A 27,236-nucleotide genomic window follows, 5' to 3' on the forward strand; every position below is an offset into this window, starting at 1 on the left:
TTCTGAAATTTTCTTAATAATTTATTTGTATTGTCTGCAATATCTTGTGCGGCTGGCTACAGGTTTTACATCATAATGCTGCAAGGCAAAGCTCTTTAGATACAATGATTGCTGGCTAAAATGTGGTATAGGGGCAAACACTGAAATCTCTGAATGTAGTAGCGGTACGGTCATATTAGAGAAGTAATTTTGCAAATTTGTAAGCAAATAAGGACCATTATCACACATGAAGCACCCTCCACACAGAAGCGGTTTATTTATTTATTTTTTTACAATATCCACTAATCTGTTGCATTACTCATACTGGTAAAGATTAGAGAGATGAGCATGAGTAATGATTCTAAATAAGGGTAACATATAACCATGGGCTCATGAATATTAATTAGGTGATGCAACATTCACTCAGTAGCCTATCTGAGTGATAAGTAGGTGCTAGTGATTATTACCAATTATACATTCGTTCAGTCGGTCGACTGCTTATGCAAATGGTTGGAAGAGGTTTGCTGTTTGCTTCATTTTGTGCAGCTGGCTACAATTTTTACATCCTAATCCTGCCAATCAAAGCAAAGTTGTGGTACTCTCATGAACGTCCTTACTACATCTCTGGGCCTTGAACGTGTCAGTTGCGTTGCTGTCTATGCCGGGTCAAAAAGCTCTCTGATTTAATCAAAAATATCATCATTTGTGTTCCGAAGATGAACGAAGGTCTTACGGGTTTGGAACGACATGAGGGTGAGTAATTAATGACAGCATTTTCATTTTTGAGTGAACTATCCCTTATGAGCTTATGTAGTCTTACACAAAGTACTTGCACATTCACATACTCTCTCAAGTACATCTTAAAGGGGTCATCTGATGCCCAGTTTCCACAAGTTGATGTGATTCTTTAGGGTCTTAACAAAAATATATACTTTGGTTAAAAATTCTCAATGGTAGTGTAAAACAACACCCTTTTTACCTTGCCAAAATCAGCTCTGCAAAAATCATCTCATTCTGGTCGAGGCTGCTTTAAATGCAAATGAGCTCTGATCGCCCCGCCCATCTCTTCTCTCTGTGGAGTGACGAGCCTGTTTACTTTAGCCACATTTAGCCGCTAAACTTGCTAACTAGCACATTATAAGGAAAGGTGATCCCAAAGATTCATAAAAAACCCTTTATACTCACTTCTGCTGTAAGTGAAGCTGGATCACAAATGATTCACACGAACATAGACACATTTATGTAGATCGGGAGGCGCATTCCCTTCACAAACAAACGTAATCCACTGCATCTTCAGCAGCTCACTACGTTCATTATTACATCCAGCAACACAACACCTCAATCGCTCAATTCTTGTCTAACTTACATCCCTGCTCCTGCATCGAAACATGGAGGTTGGACTGTTACAGCTGATCTGAGGTAAGACGCTCATGTCAATCAACTATCGTGGGAGAGGCCTCTGTCGGTGTGACAGCACAACAACAGGCATCTGAGAATGGCTCGATTTGAAAAAGGGGATATTATTTTTACAGATTATTTAAAAACCACTGCATGGATTTTTATCATTATAGGGTAGATGTGTGCATACACTACCAACACACATTAATGTTCAAACAACATGTAAAAGTGAACTTAGCATCCGATGACCCCTTTAAATCTGTACTTTAAAACAATTACCACAAGAGTCAGTTCCTTTCTAGTTCCACCATGTATGCTAATTAGTGACCCGGCTTCATTTTAGTCTACGTGTTTTCGAAAATCAGCGTCTATAAATATATGCCGATATAATCCAACATTTAAATGCAAAAACGAAAAAGATTAATCTGTTGAAATATATGCGCATCTTGGCACACTCTCCTACACAGAACATGTTGCTATAGTTACACGTGCTTAATTTATTCCTCATTAAAAAAGTTTCTTCCCCTAAAGAAATGATATATTACTTTGGAAAAGTATGTTAAAACTCACATGAGATTATTTCAGCCTAATAAATCAAGTGCTAGTTTTGTTACTGTTAACTATATTACAGTTCTGTTAATTAAAATAAAGCTGGAATTAAATTAAATTAAATATAATTATAAGAAGAAAACTTTAAATCTATACTATAGCACTGCCTTTGTGCATCACCTGTTCTAAGAAGGCACTCACCTAAAACATTTTAAAATGCTCTTTGGAATAAAATAACTTCCTTTACAGTAAATCGCTTTTGATATTTACATGATAAGCACAGAAACATCTCTACAGCTTTTACATGCTGGGATGCATCAGTGCAGCACGATTTAAACATTTCAGTGTGCAAATTTAGTCTTCAGCTTTGCAAACACTCCTCCATGCAATTGGCGTCTCCGCGCTCTGACTGCTGTCCATGAAAAGCAAACAAACAGGAGGACGCGTTAAAGCCTCCAGCTCATCTGCGGATGGCAATTTTGGAAATTATCACACGGCGGCAAATATAATAATGTTATAATCTGCAGTTTTTTTCTCTCTCTATTCCCCGCCCTATCACGTTCTATCAGCCTGTTTCTCTGTGCGAACGCACATTTGAAATGTAAGCCGTAAGCATCTGGGAAGATTTGAACGGTTTAGATGTTGCTTTTATCAGGAAAAATACCAATTAACCCGTCTTTTCACGTAAAAATGGCTCTCCCGGAATCGGAAACAAAGACAGCCCGGCACAATTAAGCGCACGCCTCTGTGGTCAGGGACTGATAAGCCACACAATCCGAGAGACGGTGTAAAAAAAGAAACAGTCACAACACACTGTCAACATTCGCAGGCGCAGCCCAAACCACAATGACTCAAATTACAGCTCCACAAAATGCTGTTGGCTGGCAACTTGGGGTATATTTCTAATTCGCAGACAGGGACAGAAGAGGTTGGAGAGGCTGTAATGGAATGTGACTGTTCTCTTGGTTTTTTTTTTTTTTTTTACTGATTTTTAGGAGAAGTGGAGGAACAGAATTGGCCAAGCTCGTCACAAGGGTTTCCTAAATGCCAGCGTGTTGGTTAAATCAGAAGCAATGGTTCAGATCACAGACAGATTTAGTGTGGAAAGCCTGTGAACTCTTCTAGTATAGCATATGGTCTTACATCAGGGTTTTTTTTATGCCAAAGACCCAAATGTCACATCAAGCCAGCTAGTTCTGTATAAACAGATCCATTTAAGTATTATAGTTGCAACCCAAAAAACAACAACGGAAAACCAGTGCAAAGTTGTTAGCAAAATTAAATTGACCTTTATGCTGTTATTATACTAAATCTAAGGCAAATGACTAAAATATCCGAAAATATTTACTAACCTCTTAACTGGCAAAAATTGCCATCAGCCTGTGGATTGTTGTTGTTTCCATTCACTGCACACTATTATGACTAACTGAAACATTCTGACAGCATTTCTTGTTTTTCTACCCACTATTAGATATAAATATTGTGCCTTAAAATAATGGGAACTATGGTGAGGAGAAACTGTATAAAAAGACGCAAAGCATATGCCAGAATGTTTTTACTGTATGTCAGTTAACATTAGAATAAACAGCAGAAACCTGATTATACTATCTTTAGAAAGCAGAATGAAATAGCAAATTCATATTTTGATATTAAAACCATACTGTATTGATACATTCAGTGATGGGAATAACAATGTTATAAATAAACTGTTACTAACGGCGTTTTTTTTTTTCAGTAACTAGTAATCAAACGATGTTTCCTCCGTTACAACGCCGTTACTGTTACTGACAATAAAATGTGATGTTACTATAATTTATTATAATATTATTATCATTTTATTTTTCAGTTTATCTGAATGGATGAGCAACATACCTGAATGTGACGAACCGTAAACTCTAAGTTAGTGTGAAGGCACACGACTAGACGTCGGTTTGTCTCACACACACGCAAAGAAAGATACAGAGTGAGAGAGTCTTATATACCATGCAGAACTGACACACTACATGTAAACACTATTGTTTGCTGTATTTTCCTATCAAAATAACGGAGTTCCTTTGGAATTCTTCCTGGAATTATGTCCTGGAAAAACTCCAATCGTATTTTCTCCCTCAACTTCAAAAATCATTTTAAAATCATCCTACATTGTCGTAGAAGTACCGACCCAGTCTTTGCAAAGTTAACATGCAAACACCCTTAACAAAAAAGTTAAAACAGCAATTTAGGACACTGAAGTTGAGGGAGAACATGAGATTGTTGAGTTTTTCAACATACCCTAACTGTCATAAACCGGAAAAAAAGGGTTCAGGCAGAGCAAGACAAGACGAGCGTTTGACATTAAAGAGTTCATAAATTGTATTATTTTTAACCTAACGTTTCACTAGATAAGGCCCTTCTTCCCCAGCTGGGATCGTTTACATTTGCATATGGGATTGTTTGAAGCTGTATTTAAACTGTATTTTGGAAGTTCAAAATCGGGGCACCATAGCAGTCCATTATATGGAGAAAAATCTTGAATTTTTTTCCTCAAAAAATAATTTCTTTACGACTGAAGAAAGAAAGACATGAACATCTTGGATGACAAGGGGGTGAGTTGCTCCTTTAAGCTTTATGCTTTTATATATATATATATATATATATATATATCAGATAATTTACTAATAATTTACAGTACTCATGTCATCCGAGATGTTCATGTCTTTTTTTCTTCAGTCGAAAGTTAATTAAAAATTAAGGTTTTTGAGGAAAACATTCCAGGATTTTTCTCAATACAGTGGACTTCAATGGGGATCAACAAGTTGAAGGTCCAAATTGGAGTTTTATTGCAGCTTCAAAGGACTCTACACGATCCCAGCCGAGAAATAAGGGTCTTATCTAGCTAAATTAGTCATTAAATGCTCAACTTGCACTAGCTGGACTTCACGCATTACGTAATCACGTTGGAAAGGTCACACGTGAGGTAGGCAGAAGTACAGACCCAGTGTTTACAAAGCAAACATGTAAAGAAAGACAAACGCCCTTTACAAAGGTAAATCAACAATGTTGGGCGATTCTGAAGTTGGAGGAGAAAATGAGATGGCGTTTTTCGCCCTTCCCTAGATTTTAGAAGTTGAGTACATAGACAAGTTAACCACACGTGACCTTTCCAACATTTGAAGTCGAGCTAGTGCAAGACGAGGATTTGTGGTTAAAAAATATATATATATATATATATATGTATATATAGAAAATAATAGATCGGTTTGCTAGATAAGACCCTTATTCCTTGGCTGGGATCGTGTACAGTTCTTTGAAGCTGCACTGAATCTGCAATTTGGACCTTAAACCTGTTGGCTCCCATTGAAGTCCACTATATGGAGAAAAATGGAATGTCTGTCAATCATGCAAAATGATAGGTGCATTCAGTTTTATGTAACACTTTCATTCTACATTTGTTTCCTTTTTCATACAGCTACAAAATTCTGCTAGATTTTCTGTCTTGAGACTGTATAAAAATGTACCTGGTCTGACCCTTGTGTGTGTTGTGTTCTCTTGCTGCGCAGGTGGACAGATGGATCCTGTGTCTGTTCCAGCTCTGCTGATCAGGGATCAGGTGGCCTTTCTCACAACATGATGCCCAAATTACAAAAATAAACAGCTTTCTGGAAGCTTCCCGGGTCATGCAAACTGAGTGATCCAGTCCACCTGAGTTCTGCTGATCATGCATCATATAATGTTAAAAACAGTACCCATCATTTCTGTAAGAACATGTCTGGTACACTGATAATTACTTATTATTAGTGCTGTCAAATGATTAATCATGATTAATCACATCCAAAATACTTTTTTTTTTCTTTACATAATATATGTGTACTGTGTATATTTATTACATATCAGACTGAATCTTATGGTTCAAAAACTTTTGACTGATAGTTTATGTATTTCAAAATTATGAAAATATTATATGTATTAACATGCCAAAAAATGTAAAATATTATATGTACATATAAAACATAAAATGTATAAAATATCAGAATTCCTTATTTTAGTTATAAGAGTTATAATTAAATCCTTTCTTTTCATACAGCAACTATTTCAAAATTACACAATTATTTATAATAACTGCAACTTTATATCTCACAACTGTGACTATATAACTCAAAATTGTGCCTATTATTTTTTAATTGTGACTATATATCTAATAATTGTGACATTAATTTAAAAATTTGACTGTCAATACTTGCAAATGGTGACAAGATATATGTGACCCTGGACCACAAAACCAGTCTTAAGTCGCTGGGGTTTATTTGTAGCAATAGCCAAAAATACATTTTATGGGTCAAAATTATAGATTTTTCTTTTATGGCAAAAATCATTAGGAAAATAAGTAAAGATCATGTTCCATTAATGTATTTTGTAAAATTCCTACTGTAAATATATGAAAACTTAATTTTTGATTAGTAATATACATTGTTAAGAACTTCATCTGGACAACTTTAAAGACAATTTTCTCAATATTTTGATTTTTTTGCACCCTCAGATTCCAGATTTTCAAATGGTTTTATCTAGACCAAATATTGTTCTATCAGAACAAACCATATATCAATGGAAAGCTTATTTATTCAGCTTTCAGATGATGTATAAATCTCAATTTTGAAAATTTGACCCTTATGACTGGTTTTGTGATCCAAGGTCACATATAAAAGCTATTTCAAAATGACACAATTATTTGTAATAACTGCAACTTTATATCTCACAACTGAGACCATTTTTGTAATTGTGACTATATATTGAATAATTGTGACTTTAATTATATTTTTTTTTTTACTGTCAGTACTTGCAAATGGTGATAAGATATATAAAAACTATTTCAAATTTCCACAATTCTTTATAACTGCAACTTTGTATCTCACAGTTGTGACTATTTTTTGTAATTGTGACTATATATCTAATAATTGTGACTTTAATTTGTAATTGTGACTATATGTCTAATAATTGTGACCTTAATTTTAAATTTTGACTGTCAATACTTGCAAATGGTGACAAGACTCTTTGAAATTTCCACAATTATTTATAATAACTGCAACTTTATATCTCACAATTGTGCCTATTTTTAGTAATTGTGACTATATATCTAATTATTGTTACTTTTAAAATTTTGACTGTCAATACTTGCAAATGGTGACAAGATATATAAAAAACGATTTCAAATTTCCACAATTATTTATAATGACTGCAACTTAGCATACCAAAAATTGCAACTGTTTATATCAAAATCTCAATTTCTTGTTATTGCAACTACATATCTCACAATTACATCATATCACATACTTCCAACCACAAATCAACAACCCAGCAACCACCCAGAGCGCCATAAGAACTACTCACATTTTCTAAAAAAAAAAAAAAAAAAAACTAAACTAAAAAACTAGTTGATGCTTACTATTAACGTCCCTTGAGATACATCTAACGTGGATAACACTGTTCTCGACCGCTTCTGGCTGCTGTGAACACCTACAAACCCGCAACAACAAAACGCTGCATCTCATTTCCAACTACATCAGTGTGGGATGGAACATCTTGGAAAAAAAAAAAAAAAACACAAGGAAGAAAGCAAAAGAAAGTCAGTCTTACATGAAAAGACTCACATCCATGGGGCCTTCGACATATTCTGCAGAGAAAACACTGCTTCATTGGAGGAGATCGAAAGAAAGCCGAAACCTCCTTTACAACTTCCCGTTGAGGGCTTTTATGGGCATCTGGGAGCACATTGAGAAGAACGCACCTCAATTCCACTGTATTAAATATCAAATGATTATATTTCCATATTTTTGGAGTTGCAATTAAATTCGGTTTTCCACCAAAACTCCAAATTGTTATTTTTGGTTCTTGCCTTACCACATGTGTCTTCTGATTATATTAATATTGATGGTGACACACTGCTGTTTTGGCTGTGGAAGCCTGCAGCTACAATCTGTCAAGAGCTCTCTGGTGGCACGAGACGGCATGTCTGCGCTCGCCTTTCATCACTGCTGCATCTTCTTGTGCAGAAGCAGAGGGCTGCGGAGGGGGTCCGTACGGCATGGTCGAGACACGCCGCTGCTCCATTGGAGCGCTCTTAAAACAAAGGGATAACAGTGGAAGGAGCTTGTCACACCCGACTCCCAGAACAGAGCCTTGGCGTGCCACGTTCTCCTCAAAGAGCCTCGCCGTGTCCTTGTTTCCACGTTGCCGACTGTCATACTGCACCATGTTGCATGATTAATACTGAATGGAAATCAGCGGGAACAGTGAGGCGCTGTCTGAATATGAAGCTTGTGGTAATGTTCCAGGAGAATCTGCAGTGTGATATACATGGAATAGTGAAGAGTCAATATTTACAGTAGCACTGACCTCAGATAGTTTTTAAAATAGCACTTTTCAGTTGTTCATTGTCAGTACTGATTAAAAAAAAAAAAATCTAAATCAGATATGATAATAGACATGGTAATACTATTACACACGGAAGCCTGTGTCCACCACACAGGGGGGAAATATTATGAGATAATCAATCATAATCATGACATACCAAGTCATAATTATGAGAAGCCAAAATTGACATAAAAAGTCCAAATTCAGACAAAAACTCATAATTATAACAAAAGTTAAAAATATGACATTCAGTTATGCCAAAGTCAAAATTATGAGATGACATTTTTGACATTTTTTGACTATTAAATGTTATTAAAAACTCAAAATTAAGAAAATCACTCTTAAAATTATAACATTACAACATTATGACAGTCAAAATTATGAGATGTTAAGTCATATTTATAATTTTTTCACTATTAAACCTTATTAAAAAATTAAAATTGAGACAAAAACTCATAACAAGTTAAAATGACCACAAGTCAACTGTGACATAAAAAAAGTAAAAATTGTAAGATAAACAAGCTAAAATGATGGGATAAGTCAATTACGAGATATTGTCATATTTTTTGACAATTAAACTTTATTAAAAAAATCTGAATTGAGACAAAAACTCATAATTATAACAAGTTAAAATGATGGCAGAAGTCAATTATGACAAAGTCAAAATTATGAGATATTAAGTCATATTTGTGATTTTTTTTTGAATAATAAATTATTTAAAAAAATCAAAATTGAGACAAAAACTAATAACAAGTTAAAATGACCACAAGTCAATTGTGACATAAAAAAGTAAAAATTATAAGATATTAAGTAATATTTATGACATTTTTTGACTCTTAAACATTATTAAAAAGTCAAATTTGAGACAAAAAACTCTCAGAATTATAACAAATTAAAATGATGGCATAAGTCAATTATGACAAAGTCAAAATTCTGAGATATTAAGTCATATTTAAGACTTTTTTTACTATTATACCTTATTAAAAAGTCAAAATTAAGATGAAAACTCATAATTATAACAAGTTAAAATGATGGCATAAGTCAGTTATGACGAAGTCAAAATTATGAGATATTAAGTCATATTTAAGGCAATTTTTGACAATTAAACCTTATTTAAAAAGTCAAAATTGATACAAAAACTCAATTACAAGTTAAAATGATGGCATAAGTCAATTATGACAAAGTCAAAATTATGAGATATTAAGTTATACATTTTGACTATTAAACATTATAAAAAGTCAAAATGGAGACAAAAACTTTCATAATTATAACAAGTTATAATGATGGCATGAGTCAATTATGGCATAAAGTCAAAATGAGATATTATGAGACAATTTTTTGACTTGTGTAATAATTCTTAAGACTTTTTATGTAATAATTGAAAGTGAAATAGTCATAATTATGTCGTTTAAAAAAATCAGACATAGCCTATGTCCAAAGACATAATTAAATCATTATTTTGACTTAGCATTTCATAATTTTATGTTGTTCATTTATAAACATTTAATCTCCTATATATGGGTTTTTAATTATGATTTACAAAAGCATGTTTTTTTTTTGTTTTTTTTTGTTTGTTTGTTTGTTTGTTTGTTTTCTGATGAGATGGAGAAGAGTATGGAGGACCAAACCTGCAGAAATTAAAAATACATAAATATATAGAAATATAAATAACTGTAATAACAGCAAAATAAATAAAGAGATAAATGATTTGATAAAACAAACACAATTCAACTGTAATAAAATGTATTTAATTAATTTCTATTACTTTTTTCCTTATTTTCTATATTTATTTTTACATTTTTTTATTCTTTTTAACTTTTACTTACTTGTTATTTCATTTTGTATTATTTTATATTTATTTATTTTTTGCATTTATTATTTCATATTTATTCCCACATGCATTTATCTTTATTACCTTTGTTCTTTATTTATTATTTTCTCTATTTACTGTTATATTTATTTTTATATTAATTTATGCACTAATTTATTTTTATATTTACTTATTCCCACATATTTATTTTCAAATGGTCTCTAGTTACAGCTGTCTTTTAAAATACACATACTTTAATTATATACATATATCAGAAGACTAGATACCTCCTAAAAGTCTGAGGAAACCAAATGAACTTTAAAAGGACTCTACCAGAAGTTATTGTACTGTATTCGCCCTGAGAGCAGGATTGCAATTGTGTACAGATTTTGTGTAGAAGGAACTGGAAATGTGCAGAGCTTGCTTTATCAGCAAATGTCAATCATCAGAACATATTTTAGTTTTTTCTTTTTAAGTATTTTTTTTTTTAAACCAGAGTTCTTGTGGATTAGCTATTATTTTACCACGTAATGAGATCAATAACGTTATTAATTGCATTTCACACCCTCTGACGGCACCACAGCGGCATCTGCCAGGATATGAATCTGGTGTATAATTATTATCAGTTAATTTAGCGGAAATTTCACACACAGAGCGCATCATGTTATCAGACAGGATGTATCCCTATCGGTCTTATTAAGGCTCATTCATTTCGATTTCTTATGATGTCAAATACTACATGAAAGCTTAATCTTGGTCATATTTTTATCCTCAAGCAAGCATTATTGACATTCCAAGCTTAGGGCTGGGCAATATATCAAATAAGCATTTTGATAAAATAAAATAAAATAAAATAAAATAAAAAAATAAAAAATAAAAAATAAAATAAAATAAAATAAAAAAAAAATAAAAAATAATCATAAAAACAGATACATTATTTTCTGCTCTGTTTCTTAGCCCTAATCTTTTTTTTTCCCCAACAACTTTCTTTGGTGTTCATGACACATGCTGAGGGACACAAACGAGCTTGTTCACAGACTGTTGTTCGTCACGACTGCACACCTCTGAGACCCAATCTAACACATTGCTTTCTCTCACCCACTTTATTCCTGCACTGTGTAACATCACACGTTCATTTAAAGAGACGATTAGCACTTTAAAAATAACAACAAGCATCATCAGCTCAATATATATAAGCCAAATACAGTACGGTTTAATTAAGACATTTCCTCAGCAAAATCAGCATTCAACTTATTGGTTTTAAGGCTAGTTGTGCCTATGCATCTGATTCTGCTCTAAATGACAGTGTCTCCTGTCACAGAGAAATAATTGCAAAGGGCTGTAGATGGAGTGGCCGCAGCGGTCTGCACTTACAAGAACTGCCACAGTGAAGAATTGATGGGCTTAAACCGTCATTAATATTCAAGGTGAAGTCCCTCTCAGTCTCCAGGACTGTTTAGCCGACCCTCCACTCGCAAGCTCAAGCCACACATTGCTCTTTCTCTCTCTTTCTGTGCGCCATCATTATTTCTGTCTATTTTTCCCTCTAGCACTCACTGCTTTTGCATATTTTTACCATGTTTTGGGGATTAACAAACTAAAAGTAGCAGCACTACTAACCTAATTACATTTTTCAGTAGTGTGACAGTACTTCAGTTCTTGCCAAAACTAGAAACTTTGTAATGCGCAGCTGCAGAGCATGAACAAAATGCTACACGGCTATGTTTCGCAATATTGTATTGTTTTACAGCCAAGCGAACTGAGGAAATAATCAAACACAACAAAATGTCCACTTTCTGTCATACCCGAAACATTTCATAAGCCAATATGGTTTTTAGCAGAAAGTTAATATATATACTGAATGACATTTTAATGGCTGTCTTCTGTAAATTATTTTTTGCTTAGAAAAACAAAAATGTAATTAAATGAAACAGAAAACTTTTTTATTTTTGGGAGAAAAACAACAATTTAAAGCTGTATTACACTTATTGATTTTATGCTTAAACCTTTCTTCATCTTTGACCATAAGACAGTTTAAAAAAAAAGAAAAAAAAGAAGGCAAATTAACGACACAATCCGCTCATTTTGCAGACTTTTTTTCCAGCAAATAAATAAATAAAAACAAGAAGAAGGAAAATTAAAAGAACACTGTAATCCACTGACTTTACAGCCTTTTTTCTAGCAAATGAATAAATAAATAAACAAAAAAAAAATTCCACTGATTTTGCAGCCCTTTTTTCAAGCGAATAAATAATCATACAAATAAAAAAAAAAGAAGGAAAAAAATAATTTAAAAAAAAAACAATCCATTGATTTTGCAGCCTTTTTTCCAACAAATAAATAAATAAAAGGACAATTAAAGAAACAATCAGCTGATTTTGAAGACTTTTTTCCAGCAAATAATTAAATTGAACTGGTTAAACTGGCTAAAACTGGTTAACTGATTAAAAATAAATGAAAAAAAAAAAAGAATAAGAAGAGAGAAAAGACAATTCACAGATTCGGTCAGACTTTTTTTCAGAATCTTTTTTTTTTTTTTTTTTTTTTCAGAATTTTTTCGCAGAAAGAAAATCTTATTTGTAGCCATGCAATTTATCAATTTGACATAATAATACAACAAAAAACAATAATATTTGAATAATATTATTTCATAGTATAGTAATAATAATATGACATAACAAAACAATGTAATAATTACTACAGTTCATAATACATTAACAGGTGCTACTGACTCACAATGCTTTTATAATAAATACATTATACATATGTATATATACATATATATATATATATATATATATACATATATATATATATTCATATACATTATATATAATATATATATATATATATTCATGTTTTATAGATATTTATTTTGTTTAATTAGCTATTCAAGCATGTAGTGCTGAAACCCTCTTGTAATTATAACATTGTTTTTATATAAATTATTTTTGGTTTTCTAAATCTAACCACTTCATCACCCAAAGTAAGATTATTGTCAACAAAAATTAATACCTTATGAATAATAGCTCCATATTTTAAAACAGCATACATTTATCAGCATCGTTTCAAACCTCTATAAATTATAGTAGCTTGACAAACTACAGTTTCAAAGTAGCTTCAAGAACACTGATTTCTACTTATCTCTCTCCCCGGCATACCCCTCATTTAACCGTGGCCTGCTAATGTGATTTCCCCGTCCTTCATTATTCAAAGGCTCTCTGTGTGTCGGGGCATGAGGGGCCGTCTGCAGGACGTGTGTTACTTTTGCCTCTTTCTGCTCGTTATGATCTCTCTCTGTGATTAAACGACCCCTTCAGTAATGACATACAGCGCAGACGGACGGTGGAGGACGTGGCGAACTACTGAAGCAGCAAAACGCTGCTGTGACACTGCCCCGAGACGGCCGCATGGCAGCCGATATGTTTAATGAAGGGAGTGATGAGTTATTGATGCCTCCGCTCTAATTAGAGGTCCAGAAGTGTCCGCGGCAGTCATAGCGGTGACAACAAATACAAAGACGGCCATTGATTGTGTTGGGATGGACTGACTTTGGGTTTCACAGTCTAGAAGAGCACAGGCACATAACTACTGTTCTACTTGACTGGCGCGGGCCTATTCCGATTAGTTACACTTCCTAGGATCAGTGAAACTAATTACTGGCCTTAACTTCAAAACCAATAATGAAAGGTTTTTGGGGTCTGGAAAGTGCTTAGACATTCTTCAGTTCAGATTCAGGTTTCTTTGGTTTGTTTAGCACTGTTCTAAAATCTAGCAAGCTTCCTTGCTGTCTATTCTGTGTAGGCAACATACTAAATAAAACATTTCAAGATAGCATTTTAATGATATGTTTTGGCTTTTGTACACAAGCTATGAGACTCACAGTGGATAGTTTAAGTTTAAGTTGCTAAGCTAACAACACAGTACTTTAATAAGTATTATAAGCATAAAAACATGCAATAGTCAGAAATATTGGGTAAAGCAATTTCATAATTAGACTGAACTATTTGTACTGAAATAAAGCACTGTAATGAACATTTATTTCAACTCATCTGCCACCTTGTGCAATTCTTATTCCTGCAATCCATTGCAATGCATTCTGGGATTGTTTTATAATTGAAAAATGCAAGCAATACTGACTTAATTTGACTAAAATAAGGTATCTTAGAGGGTGACATAACTCTGACAACATTTTGGAAAAGAATTACGTCATGTGTCGACCAAAGCATTTTTTCTTGCAGAGGCTAGTGTATTTTCCATTGTTTTCAATGGAAGTGCTGCATTTTTGTAAAGCGCTAGCAGCGTGACAAGCACTGAGCATCTTTTTCACGCTAAGCGCTCAGACGTTTTTTTTCTTCTCTGCTGAGAGTTGAAGAATGTTTAACTTTTACTAAAAAGCAGTGCTTAGCAACACCACTTTTCAGTCAGCTAACCAATCACAGTGGGCGGGACTAATACCAGTTTGACCAACCGTCACACATTCTGCTTGTACTACGGCTGAACAACAATGGAAGAGACGTCAATATTTTTTGTGTCAAGAAATGGTACATACATTGTGTAAAGTACTCAAATGTATCAAAACACTACATATTCTTCAATGTGTTACTATATATTTCTTATTAAAGTTACAAACATGATTTAATCAAGAGCAGTGAAAGATTTTCTCTCTTTTGAAATTTGATTTTCATAAATGACAGACAGCAGGAATATTAGACTGCTGTCACTTTAAGAGCTGCACGGATCCAATATACTGTTACACATGTGTTTTCTTTCTCAGCTGTTTGCTGTCACATAAAGAAGTTCACTTCCAGAACGAAAATTTACAGATAACGTACTCACCTCATTGTCATCCGAGATGTTGATGCCTTTCTTTCTTCAGTCGCAAAAGAGTCAAGTTTTTTTACGAAAACATTACATGTATCTCCATATAGTGAACTTCATTCGTGCCTGTGAGTTTGAACTTCCAAAATGCAGTTTAAATGCAGCTTTTTAGGGCTCTAAACGATCCCAGCCGAGGAATAACAAACAGAAAAATAGGAGTTTAAAATTTTAACTTTTGGGGTACAATAGCTTGTCGTTGGAGCAGTATCCTTAAAAGGACATTTTTGTTTTACCCCTAATAGGTACATATTAGTACCTTAAGGATGCGTATTACTACTCTAAGGTACTAATATGTACCTATTAGGGATAAAAAGATACAAAGATGTCCTTTTAAGGGTACTGCTCCAGCGACAAGTTGTTTTACCCCAAAAGGTACAACAATTTTTCTGTGTGAGGGGTCTTATCAAAAAAAAAAATAAATAAATAAATAAATAAATAAATAAAAATGTATATACTTTTTAACCTCAAATTCTCGTCTTGTCTAGCTCTGTGATGCACATGCGTACTCTGTGTAATCCGGGTCAATACAGTTAGGGTAAGCCGGAAAACTCCCATCTCATTTTCTCCTCTAACTTCAAAATCGTATTGCTACATTGCTGTTTTACCTTTTTTGTACAGGGCGTTTGACCTTCTTTGCATGTTCACTTTGTAAACACTGGGTCGGTATTTCTAAAGCGATGCAGGACAATTTTAAAGTTGTAGGACAAAATTATATGGGAGTTTTTCCACATACCCTAACTGTATTGACCCTTATTCCTCAGCTGGGATCATTAAGTGGCCTTTGAAGCTGCATTTAAACTGCATTTTGGACGTTCAAACTCGTGGACATCATTGAAGCCCACTATGTGGAGATAAACCTGAAATGTTTTCCTCAAAAAAACAATTTCTTTACGACTGAAGAAAGAAAGACATGAACATCTTGGATGACAATGGGGTGAGAACATTATCTGTAAATTTTTGTTCTGGAAGTGAACTTCTCCTTTAAGACCTGAATTACTGTGTTTACGAGGATACTTGCAAAGACAGGCATTTTGTCACATACAAATGTGTGCATTTGACTGTTCAAGGCCTATAAAGCGGTAAAAATATTAAAACCTCCTGCACTTTACGAGCACGTTTTTACATGCACGTGTGTCTGACAGCGCTCAGAAAAAGTCTCTTAGACTGTATAGTTAAATGAGTTCTCGTTCACTGCCGATTGCATTTCTGTGGCTTAAAACCAATTGCTATTAAACCGCAATTCTTGAAAAATGCATGCAAGTGATACGTTTCCGTGACCATGTAGCACAGCAGCGTCACGTGAGGGTGTAACCGCGATAGAGACAAAATTCCAAAACCTCTACTGTTTGATAAATTTTTACTGGTTAATCATGCCTGCCGCCCACCCATAGCCTTTTTTTGCATTCATTTTATTTAATTACAACATAATACTGCCTCAAGTGACCTCAAGCTGCTAACTCTCGCATTCTGTGTAGGCTGGTGTCTATTAATAAAAACTGTTGTGAAACTTTGGATCAAAGCAAGCACAATAATGACAAAGTGCCTCTACATCTCTACAAACAATTTCCAGTATCAGCTTTGAAAATACTGACTGCATAGTTTCATATAATGCAATAGCTTTCTATTACTTTCTCCCCAAAGGGTATTGTCGTCAATAGCCATTAACAATAACTAGTTTCCCGAAAAGTGCAGCAGATAAAATGAATGAAGCAGCCTAGCATTCTTTCCAAACATGCTCAAAATAAACTCAGTTACCAAAGGCAAAACTATAGGACAAAACTCTACTCTCTGAAGCGCATATAAAACGTCATTCTTTTGTTCGAGACTGTATGCATGTGGTTTATTTGAGTATTCAGCGAACACCAGGCTCTAGGTCAAACGCGAGTCTCTCATTGTCATTTCAAGGTGAACGAAGCATTTAGACAATCTCCCCTGCACACGCGCCATCTGCGACAGTCTGTCCCTTCACTTCCTCTCTGCTTTTTTCTCTCCGCAAGGTTCAGTTGTTGTCATCTACGTTATGAGGAAATGCTTTGAGCTGATCTGGGAGCAGTGCCAGGTGCCACACGCCAGTCTGTTTCCTCTAATACGCTCCATTTTAGCATAAACTGTAATTAAAGCAACTTGGCACTACACTTAGCACAGGAATTTTACCGTTCAGACCAACGGCTTCAGAGCTGAGGCCATTCATGCGCTTAAACTGTTTTTTTCTTACAGTTTTATAATATTTTCCATTTAATAAGTAACAAAACATTAAGGACAGAGTGGCATTTTCTGGGGGCGGCTGGGAATTTAAGAACCGAGTCCGTAAAAATTAGGACAAGCGACGAGTCATAAATCAGCAAAACAGCCAAGAACTAAATTATCCTAATCCCACTTTATCTTTTCAGATACAACCAGAAATCCCAAATCTACTGGAAATCTAAATTTAGAGGGTGCCAGGTTGGTACAAATATATCTCTCAGCTCTGGAGCAAAACATAATTTGCTTTTACTGCGTTTCTACACACATTTTACCCTCTTTAGGATTAAAAATCATTAACCTCTAGTGAACGCAATGCTAAAACTGACACAGAAGAGAAGAAATTGCTGAATAAAGTTGTTATTTTTGTTTTCTTTGCCCACAAAAAGTATGCTCGTATCTTTGTAACATTAAGGTTGAACCACAAATGTCACATGGACTATTTTAACAATGTCCTTACTACCTTTATAGGCCTTGAACGTGTCAGTTGCGTTGCTGTCTATGAAAGATCAGAAGGTTCTCGGATTTCATCAAAAATATCTTAATTTGTGTTCTGAAGATGAACGGTCTTACAGGTTTGTAACGACATGAGGGTGAGTAATTAATGACATAATTAATGAAATAATTTTCATGTTTGGGTGACCTATCCCTTTAAAGCATAATGTAAATCTGCATTGTCAGATGAAAGACCGGTCAGGGCAGTTTAAGACTGAAATAGACTATTGATTGCTTTTTAAAAATGATGTGGTAAAGGCTGAGGGCGAGTGTGTGTGAGTGGGACTGAAGCAGTGATTAGACGTGGACAAAACGATTCAGCAGTCTGTTGTTAGTATTCATCAGTCATGGTGAAATGGTTCCCTCATTACAGATTCAAACTGAGACATCATCACCTACACAACATGGCCCGCATGTCACACAGGAAGTTCATAGATAAGCACACCGAGCAGAAAATAACACTGAAAAAAGCATAACCTACAGTAATAGTACTCTGTCCAACTCCTACACACACGTTCAATATTCAAATAGATTCTGAACAAGAGATTCGAGAGTTGGAACACTGGGATTGCTAAAGAAAGCTGATTAAAATGCATAGTAAGTTAGAGGATACATAGAAAGGATTTTGTACCCAACCTTATTAAAGTTTTGCATCATCATGTACACTATAAATTCATAAGTCATTTGTAAAAAGTAGTGTATCCTTGTTTTATAGATATAAATTACATCTATCTAGAAATTCTGTGTTAAAATTAGCTCATTATATGTCTATCTATCTAGATGATTTTATCACAAACTTGTCATCGTAGTCATGTAAAACATGTAATTAAAAAAAATAAATAAATATCAGGGTAGAATTTGCTGTACTGTCTACAAATTAAATTCAAATGAATTGATTTTGCATGTATTGTACCTCATTGTAAGTCTAAAATAAATATCAGAAAAAGTCAATTTAATTACAATTGCTCAAAAACTGTTTACACTTTAAACTAAATTAAAAAATTAATTGATTTTGCATGTAATGCACCTTATTGGAAGTCGCTATGAATAAATAAATAAAAAAAGTAAATATCAGTTAATGTAAATTTTAATTACGATTATTCAAAAACAATTTATACTTTATTTTACTGTTACAGAGCTTAATATATAATTTTACACACTAATTTATATATAAATTTAATAAAGTAAATATATATCATCATAAATTTTGCGGTACAGTCTACATCTATACCATCTAAAATTAATTGGCGTGTTACACACCTCACTGGAAATTGCTATGAATAAATAAATAAATATATATATATATATATATATATATATATATATATATATATACATATATATATATATATATATATATATCAGTAAATGTCAAAAAAACAAAAACAGTTTTTACGTTATCACAGAAATGAAAATTATCATAAAAATATTGAGTCAATAAAGAGTCCAATTTGACCTGGATTACATTTTACTTAGAAATTGATAGTATATTTCACAAATAGCTATAAACACACTAAGTAACACACTGTAACACAAGTAACAAGTAACACACTGAATCAAACATGACTATTTGTGTGTGTGTGTGTGTTTTTGCATTTTTCTTGAAAGGACAGTGGAGATATGACAGGAAGAGAGTGGGACGGGGTCAGGAAAGTTCCATGAGGCGGGACTCGAACTAGGGACACCTGAAGCGCAACTGCACTATATGTCGTCTTTATATGCATACTTTATATATATATATATATATTTTTTTTTTTTTTTTTTTTTTTTGGTATATTACTGCAGCAAGGCTTGTACCAATAAGCACCACACAAATTTTCTTCTGAAAGTGTAAAAATGTAGTTAATCTTCTTTATAGAAAGAAAAATATAAAGAAATTCAAATGTTTTCGTGCAAGTACACAAGATTGACATTTTTATCTAAACTCATAATTTGAAAACACTATTTCCAAAGCCCCAGGGTTCCAGTACACCCTGATAATATATACCGGTATAATAAATAATGTTCCTACAAAAGACTTTCAAAACTACATTATTACCAGACCTCTACACTTTTCTCAACAGACTGACTTTCAAAGCACTGCATATCCCACAGAGCGAGATTTGATTCGAGTCACAGCGAGTTATAGCGAAGCCCAGGTTATTCTGATCACCCCATGTATGTATGATTCCAATCTGATTTCCTTTGAGAGTCGGACAACCCTGAACCAGAGGAATCCTGTTGCTCTGTCACACCGCTGCTCTCTCCGCCCACGCTTCGCCATCTACTGCAAGCCTCCAAAACAAGTGTGACAAACCTCTTACTTGCAGCCTCGCTTTCTCACACCTCTAACTCTACGCCCTGCCAAGATGATCAAGTTTCTCCCTGAGTTTCTGCGAGCACCACCCCCGGCCTCAATACAAACAGACGTCTGCGCTCATCTCCACCCTCGCCGCTAACCCCGGCTCCTCCGCGTGCCATTCACCCAGCCAAGACGGAGCGAATTTCAGCTCGGGTTTTACAGACCGTCTCAAGGGAGGGTGCAGAGAGAAAACAATATATATATATATATATATATGGAGAGTGAAGCAGTGGGGCTGTAAATCCATTCCTGTCTTAGTGTGTTGCAACTATCGCTCTTCCCTTAGGACTGCCATCAACCATTGCAAAACTGGGACGGAAAGAGAGCCAGAGAGCTTATTGACGGCCACTTAATTCTTGTGACGCAGCTAAATAGCATCAGACGGCGTCACACTAGACATGAAAACCAACACTATTAAATTTTCATTAACAGAGGCCCCTGTTACAAGCTTTGAATTAATTTTTAATAGCTTACCGGGGCTTAATCTGTTGTCTTATATCAACAAAGATTTGATTTATGCGTCTGTCTGATATACTCTTAAAAAATAAATGTTCCAAAAAGTGAAAATGCCATAGAAGACTGATTTTTTGGTTCCCCAAAGACCCTTTCAGCAAATAGTTCTTAAAAGAACCACGATTTTATTAGTTCAAAGAATATTTAATAATATATAGAATCTTTTCCACTATAAAGAACATTTTTGGAATGCAAAAGTTCTGTGGATGTTAAACGTTCTTAATGAAGCCATCATTCCCAATAAGACGTAATGTCTTTATAAATCCTTGACAGTAATGTCCTTAAAGAGACAGTTCACCTAAAAAAGAAAATTACCCCATTATTTACCCTCAAGCCATCCTAGGTGTATATGACTTTCTTCTTTCAGACAAATACAATCAGAGTTATACTTAAAAAAACATCCTGGCTTATCCAAGCTTTATAATGCCAGTGAATGGCTGTTTAGATTTTTAAGTCCAATAAAGTGCATCCATCATAAAAAAGTACTCCACATAGCTCTGAGGTGTTAATAAAGGCCTTCTGAAGCCAATCGATCTGTTTGTATAAGAAAAATGTCCATATTTCACACTTTATAAACCATAATCTCTAGCTTCCGCTAACTTTTTTCACACGTGCTCACGAGAGAGTGGCGTTCCAGCCATGTGGGATGATGTGATGTGGGATGTTGTTGAACACGGTGATGAATGCAAAAGTGACAAATGCAGAAATGCAGAGTAGAGCAAGACAAAACACCAGTCACAAATTAGAAGGGTTTGTAAGGAAAAATGTCGAAAGGAGACTGGTTTTCCTTTGCTGCAAACAAAACTTGATTCTCGTGAGACTAACATATTCTCACTGGAGCTTACGCTACGCCTACGCTGGAACTTTCTTGTGAATGCACGTATGACAGTTAGTGGAAGCTAGAGATTGCGGTTTATTAAGTAAACATGGATATTTTTCTTACACAAACGCATTGATTCGAGGGCCTTATGTGGAGCACTTTTTATGATGGATGGATGCACTTTATTGGACTTCAAAATCTCAACACCCATTCACTGCCGTTATAAAGCTCGGAAGAGACAATATTTTTTTTTCAATATAACTCCGATTGCATTCATCCGAAAGAAGAAAGTCTTATACACCTAGGATGGCTTGAGGGTGAATAAATCATGGCATAATTTTCATTTTTAGGTGAACTATCACTTTAAGGCAATTAGGCTGCTGCAACCGTTTATGTTGTTTTAAGGCAGTTAATTACAAGATATGGAGACAACACTGAGCTGCTAAAAACGATTAAATGGCGCTCTTATCTATCAGAAGTGTAAATGCAATTAGGCTTTCAAAATCAAAGGTTTCCATTAAAATAATTAAAGGTAGATTGGTAAATTTTAAATTTAATTAAAGCTTTAATCTCATCGCTGCATTTTCCCTTATGAGACAGCACAAAACACAAATTTTCCACAACAGCTTGCGCGAGCCTAAATAAACAATGGAATATGTTTACAAAACGACATCACTGACAATTATTTCACAACTTGATTAAGGATCCTGACTAAAACCATTACACTAGACATGAATTACAGGGATAGTATACCCAGAAATGAAAATTGTGTCATTAATTACTCACCCTTATGTCGTTCCAAACCTGTAAGACCTTCATCTTCACAACACAAGATATTTTTGATGAAATCCGAGAGCTTTCTGACCCTGTGTAGACATAAACGCAACTACTACGTTCAAGGCTCAATGTCACATGGACTATTTTAACAATGTCCTTACTACCTTTGGGGGCCTTAAACGTGTCAGTTGCATTGCTGTCTACACAGGGTCAAAAAGCTCTCAGATTTCATCAAAAATATCCAAATTTGTGCTCAGAAGATGAACAAAGGTCTTACGGGTTTGGAACGACATGAGGGTGAGTAATTAATGACACAATTTTCATTTCTGATTGAACTATCCCTTTAAGTGTAATATTCTTAGCAGAAGAGAAGGGCTTTTACATCATTTACATACAAATTCAAAGTCTGAGCAACTTCTTCACTCACGCCACTCAAAACCGCTCCACTAATGCTGCAATTTTACTAAAATGCCTCCATTATTTTTTTAGGCAGGAGAGACAACTTTGCCATTCAAACAATCCCACAGTTGCAATGATGGTGGGTGATGCTGGAAACATGGATTCAACTGCAAACATTAGAAATGTGATGAATGGAGGCAAGTTAACAACAATTTCTGCACTGTGGACTAAAAATTCATGTTAAACCCAGAGCAAGATGCTATCTGTGTCCTCACTGGCCTTCACCTACTATGATCTTTGAAAGGCACACAATCTCACATGGATTGAATCTTGTATAAGGACATTTTTGATGGTATTTAATTATTTCACTTTTATTTAATTTCTGGATTTGTGCTGAAGATTAACACAGATGAGCCGGCAAGAGACCTTCACCACTGAAAGGTAGTTAAAATAATGTTAGGTGTTGTCAATCAAAAATCCAATAGTCATTCAACTTTGATTTATATTGTTGATTCTTACTGTGAATAAACATTAAAATGCTGGATGGGTCACATTAATAGTTCACCCAAAAATGTACTTTTATGTCATTCCAAATCTGGTTGGTGATTTTGGACCCCACTGACTTTCATTGTAAGGGCCAAAAAAAGTTTGGATTTTTTGGGGGGTGAACTATCTCTTTAATCTGGCAAGCAGGAAGTTTTTTGGGGAAATGCATTTATTTATTCATTCATTGATTTTTTTGCGAAGTCAGACCAGCAGAAGATACAACAACGTTCTCCAGCTGGAACGTTTTATGATCGTTCTTGTCGCCAGGGAGGCCGTATTAACAGGATGCTTTATATAAAGCGAGCTGTCACCAAACCCGACGCTCGGAGGAGCTGAGGTAGGGTGCGTCAGGGGTGGAGGAGCTAGAGACATTATCTTGATGAAGCCGAGATCAATACAGCCAGTGTAAGCCAATGAAAACCAGATAGCATCTCTTTTAATTGAGATTAGACTCTGCAAGTTCAACGTGTGCCCATCTGATTTAAAAGACGGCTCCCAGTTAACTCTTCGTGGTGGGAAGCCATTATGGCTCCTTCTCCGGCATGCGACCTCAGAGGGCCGAGATCTGCACCTCAGGTGTTCAGGTTTGCCTGTTCTCTTTTGGGTTTCATGTCGGTGGATACATACCTCCTTTTCTACAAATTTTCTTGCCGGGTTTTCTGGCACATTCCTTGGATATTCTTTTTACTGCAAAATGAATAGAAGACTAAAAAATAACATGGGAGTCCGTTATGGACATCAGGAGCATGCAACAGCACAACTTGACTGAAAGAGGAAGAGAAGAGTTTAACGACAAGAAGTTCTCTGACTTAAATCATCAAAATATCCCCCCTTTATGGGCTGTTTACACTAAATTGTGTGTCTGTATAACAAGTAAAAGGTAGGGGAACGAAATCCGACCACCTAAAATGGACGTGCTGCAGCACACTGATAGATTCGCATGTGCAGGGGATGATGGGAAGGTTAGGACACACGTACAGCCTCGCTCACACTCACACATTAAGCAGCGGCATGCATCACGCATGCAGAGATCATGCATTTCTTTTTTTTTTTTCCGCTGCACTCATTCTGCACAAAGGAAACTGACACAGTGAGATGACAAAGACAGGTCTGTCCGTCCTGCCTGCACATAAACTCACCATCCTCCGTTGGCACGTATATGTTTAAGAATAAGCAGTCCTCGCTCTGGTCCTGTACGTAGGACGACACCACTTCAATACTGTTGGTGAACCAAACAGGCAGCATAACGTCCGGTAGCCTGCCCTCCAGCAGGGTTTGGGGACAAACGGGGCCAAACTGAGTTGCGTTACGGATATCTGACCACGAAATAGGCGGCTCGGGCGGTTGGAAACGCCTTTCGCCAGTGGGAGGTGCTGCGTAGGGGACGCCCAGGAACTGGATGACAGGACCCAAGATCTCATTGTTGAGTTCTTTTTTGAATCCTCGCAGTTTGCCGTAAGTTGTAGTGACAACGGGGTCCGTTTCGTCCAGTTTTTGTGAGGCCGCCAGCTGGGCGTGCAGGGCCAAGCCTAATATCCAACACAAGAATGGCAGATCCAGGCTAGGGCTGAGGCCTAGCCGCGGACACATGGCCCTCCAGAGGCGGTTTGGCTGTTGGAAGGGCATGTTCACGCTAGTCCCGCTAAGAGCGGTCGTACTAATTTATATCCACTCGCACGAAAGAAACGATCAAACCCAAGATGCCGGACGTTCCGAGAGCGAAGCTGTCAAAAATCTTGGCAAGTATTCCCACATGGATTTAAATACAGATCCGAGCAACATCCAGCTATTCATCAGGTCCCATCCTATTGACGATGTACCTTTCCATCCTGGCTACGTGCGGGGCAGGGGTGGGGGAGGCATTTGCGGCAGGTTGTCCACAGATAAATCAAGCCTGGTGCAGCGGTTGGTCTATATCCTGCTGGAAATAAAAACAAAGAAAATTACTGGTGAGGCAGATGGGTGAATGGCGCTTTATTGCTGTCTGTGATCTTGTGTGCTGCTATCCAGCAGAATGTTCTAGGATCACAGCTCACCAGCATGACACAGCATCTATCATACAGACCCATTGAGACGGTTAAGCTGAGTCTCGGCCAGCGGCAAATCAAATACTTCTCCAATACACTCAAAAGCTGAAGTGATTATATAATAAAGCAGTACTTATGAGACAGTATTGAAACCCACTTTGACAGGGGGCATTCTGGGGTCTAACACAGGTGTCGTAAAAGGTAAAACTTTTTCAAATATTGTATTCTGACAGCGCTGCATGAACTCGTTAGCCAGGGTTCAAAGTCCAACCAGTGTTGCCAACGTCTTTCAATGGAAAGTAGCTAAACCTCGCTTGAAAAGTCGCCAAATGTCGCTTGATAACGTCATATGCTAATTAGCTTATTCATGACGTCAGTGTGTCGTATTGTCTTGCCTCTCTGGGCTCACATACTGCATTTCAATGCAGGCAAATTCTCAAAACAGTTTTCATGGATATATTTCATAATTATATTGATATATTTTACTGTTTCTGTCGTCAGACAACGGGATGAAAATAAAATATTGAGTGAAACGTGGCCCATTAAGACTACATTACCAGCTCTCCAAGACAAAGATATTAATTTATACTAAAATCCTGATGCATAATCACGACATTCTCTAATGAAATCAAATACACATACGATTAAGACCATGGCTTTGCCGTGATTTCAAATTTACACTTGCATGGAAAACATATCTTTTTCTAACTGAAACCACTGCTCTTCTGCTGCTCGCTGAACAGAGCAGACGCAGCTAGAGACAGAGAGGTGTGTACCGGAGAGCCTCAGAAACTAAACAAGGTTTGTCCAAGAAGTCACTAGATTTGTCGTTAGGTGCTTTTTTGGAAAAAAGTCGCTGGGGTCTGAAAAGTCGCTAAATCTAGCGACAAAGTCACAAAGTTGGCAACACTGAGTCCAAAGCGCAAGGAAAATTTGCGCTGAAACAGCATAATGAGAATCATTCATAAATCTGCTGCTGTCACCAAAAAGAAGTACTGAGGACTTCCTACGCGTTTCCACCAAAATCCCCAAGTCAACATTCATAAATGTTAGTCTTAAAATGTTACTGTTGTTCTGTAAATTAAAATAAAAAGTAAGAATGTAATTATAACAATAATTACAAAAGCTCACATTTATTATAACATTCACACATTGTGTTCAAATTGGGATCTGTGATATTTTCTAATGTTTTTTAAAAAAGTCTCTTCTGCTCAGCAAGGCTGCATTTATTTGTACATTAAAAAAAAACATGCCTGATTCAAAAAGGGGGTCTTAAAAATAACCAAAGAATATTATATTAATAACTGTAATTTTAAGTTAAAATGTTAAAAATGTTCAGTGTTAAACAAATATTTTTAAATTGTTGTTTTGTAATAGATTTTTTTCTTTGAAAAGCAAGACCAAACTGTAAAAAGCACATTTTGGCTATTTAATTTATGCAATGGTGAAAAAAAATTGCAAAATACATGCGGGGAAAAACGTATTTGGTAACCGTGTTTCATTTTGTTTGGTTTCGGCTTCGCCCGAGAATTTTAATTTCGTTGCATCCCTAATTATTTCAATTAAGAAACAGTAATAAAATGTTATGCCAAACTACTCAGTTTTTCCCTTATTTTCCCTGAAATTCTGGACTTTCATATATTAAAAAAAGTTTATCATACAGTACTATATGTTACATCTATATAAATGGCATTTTAAAATGTATTTTAATAAAGAAAACAAACAAACAAAAAAAAAGTCACTGACCCAGCAGTTTAAACCAAGTAATCACCAAAATGCCCTGTTGTTTGTCATGATCATGACTGGCTTGGACAAAATCTGTTCATTCCCATTACTTTAAATCCAGAAAACATCATAAAAATCACATCCATTTAGTGCGTCATCCTCATTTCGTCAACTCACCGATCTGAGACAACCTTGCAAACGTGCAAGAACTATATTTGGATCCCCCCCCCAGAACACAAGTCTTAATAAGGAATAGAGGTTCATTTATAACCGTGGGCAAGTCTTCCCCAGTGGACGCTGTGACGGGCGGATTCAGAACAGGCTTTCGCTCAGCACGGTAAATGAGAA

The 27,236-nt window shown here is 35.4% G+C and overlaps 1 protein-coding gene across 1 annotated transcript in view; it reads right to left on the minus strand.

The window, feature by feature from the left end:
* The window catches only part of nlgn1 (neuroligin 1), a 256,532-nt gene that overhangs the window by 213,319 nt on the left and 15,977 nt on the right, over nt 1-27,236 (minus strand). The window contains 2 exon segments of the mRNA XM_051122433.1: nt 23,764-23,823; nt 24,276-25,057. Coding sequence (XP_050978390.1) covers nt 23,764-23,823; nt 24,276-24,762 — 547 coding nt within the window. The 5' untranslated portion in view covers nt 24,763-25,057.

Source organism: Labeo rohita, chromosome 11 (genome assembly GCF_022985175.1).
Source record: "Labeo rohita strain BAU-BD-2019 chromosome 11, IGBB_LRoh.1.0, whole genome shotgun sequence".
In the NCBI taxonomy this organism is placed as follows: Eukaryota; Metazoa; Chordata; class Actinopteri; order Cypriniformes; family Cyprinidae; genus Labeo; species Labeo rohita.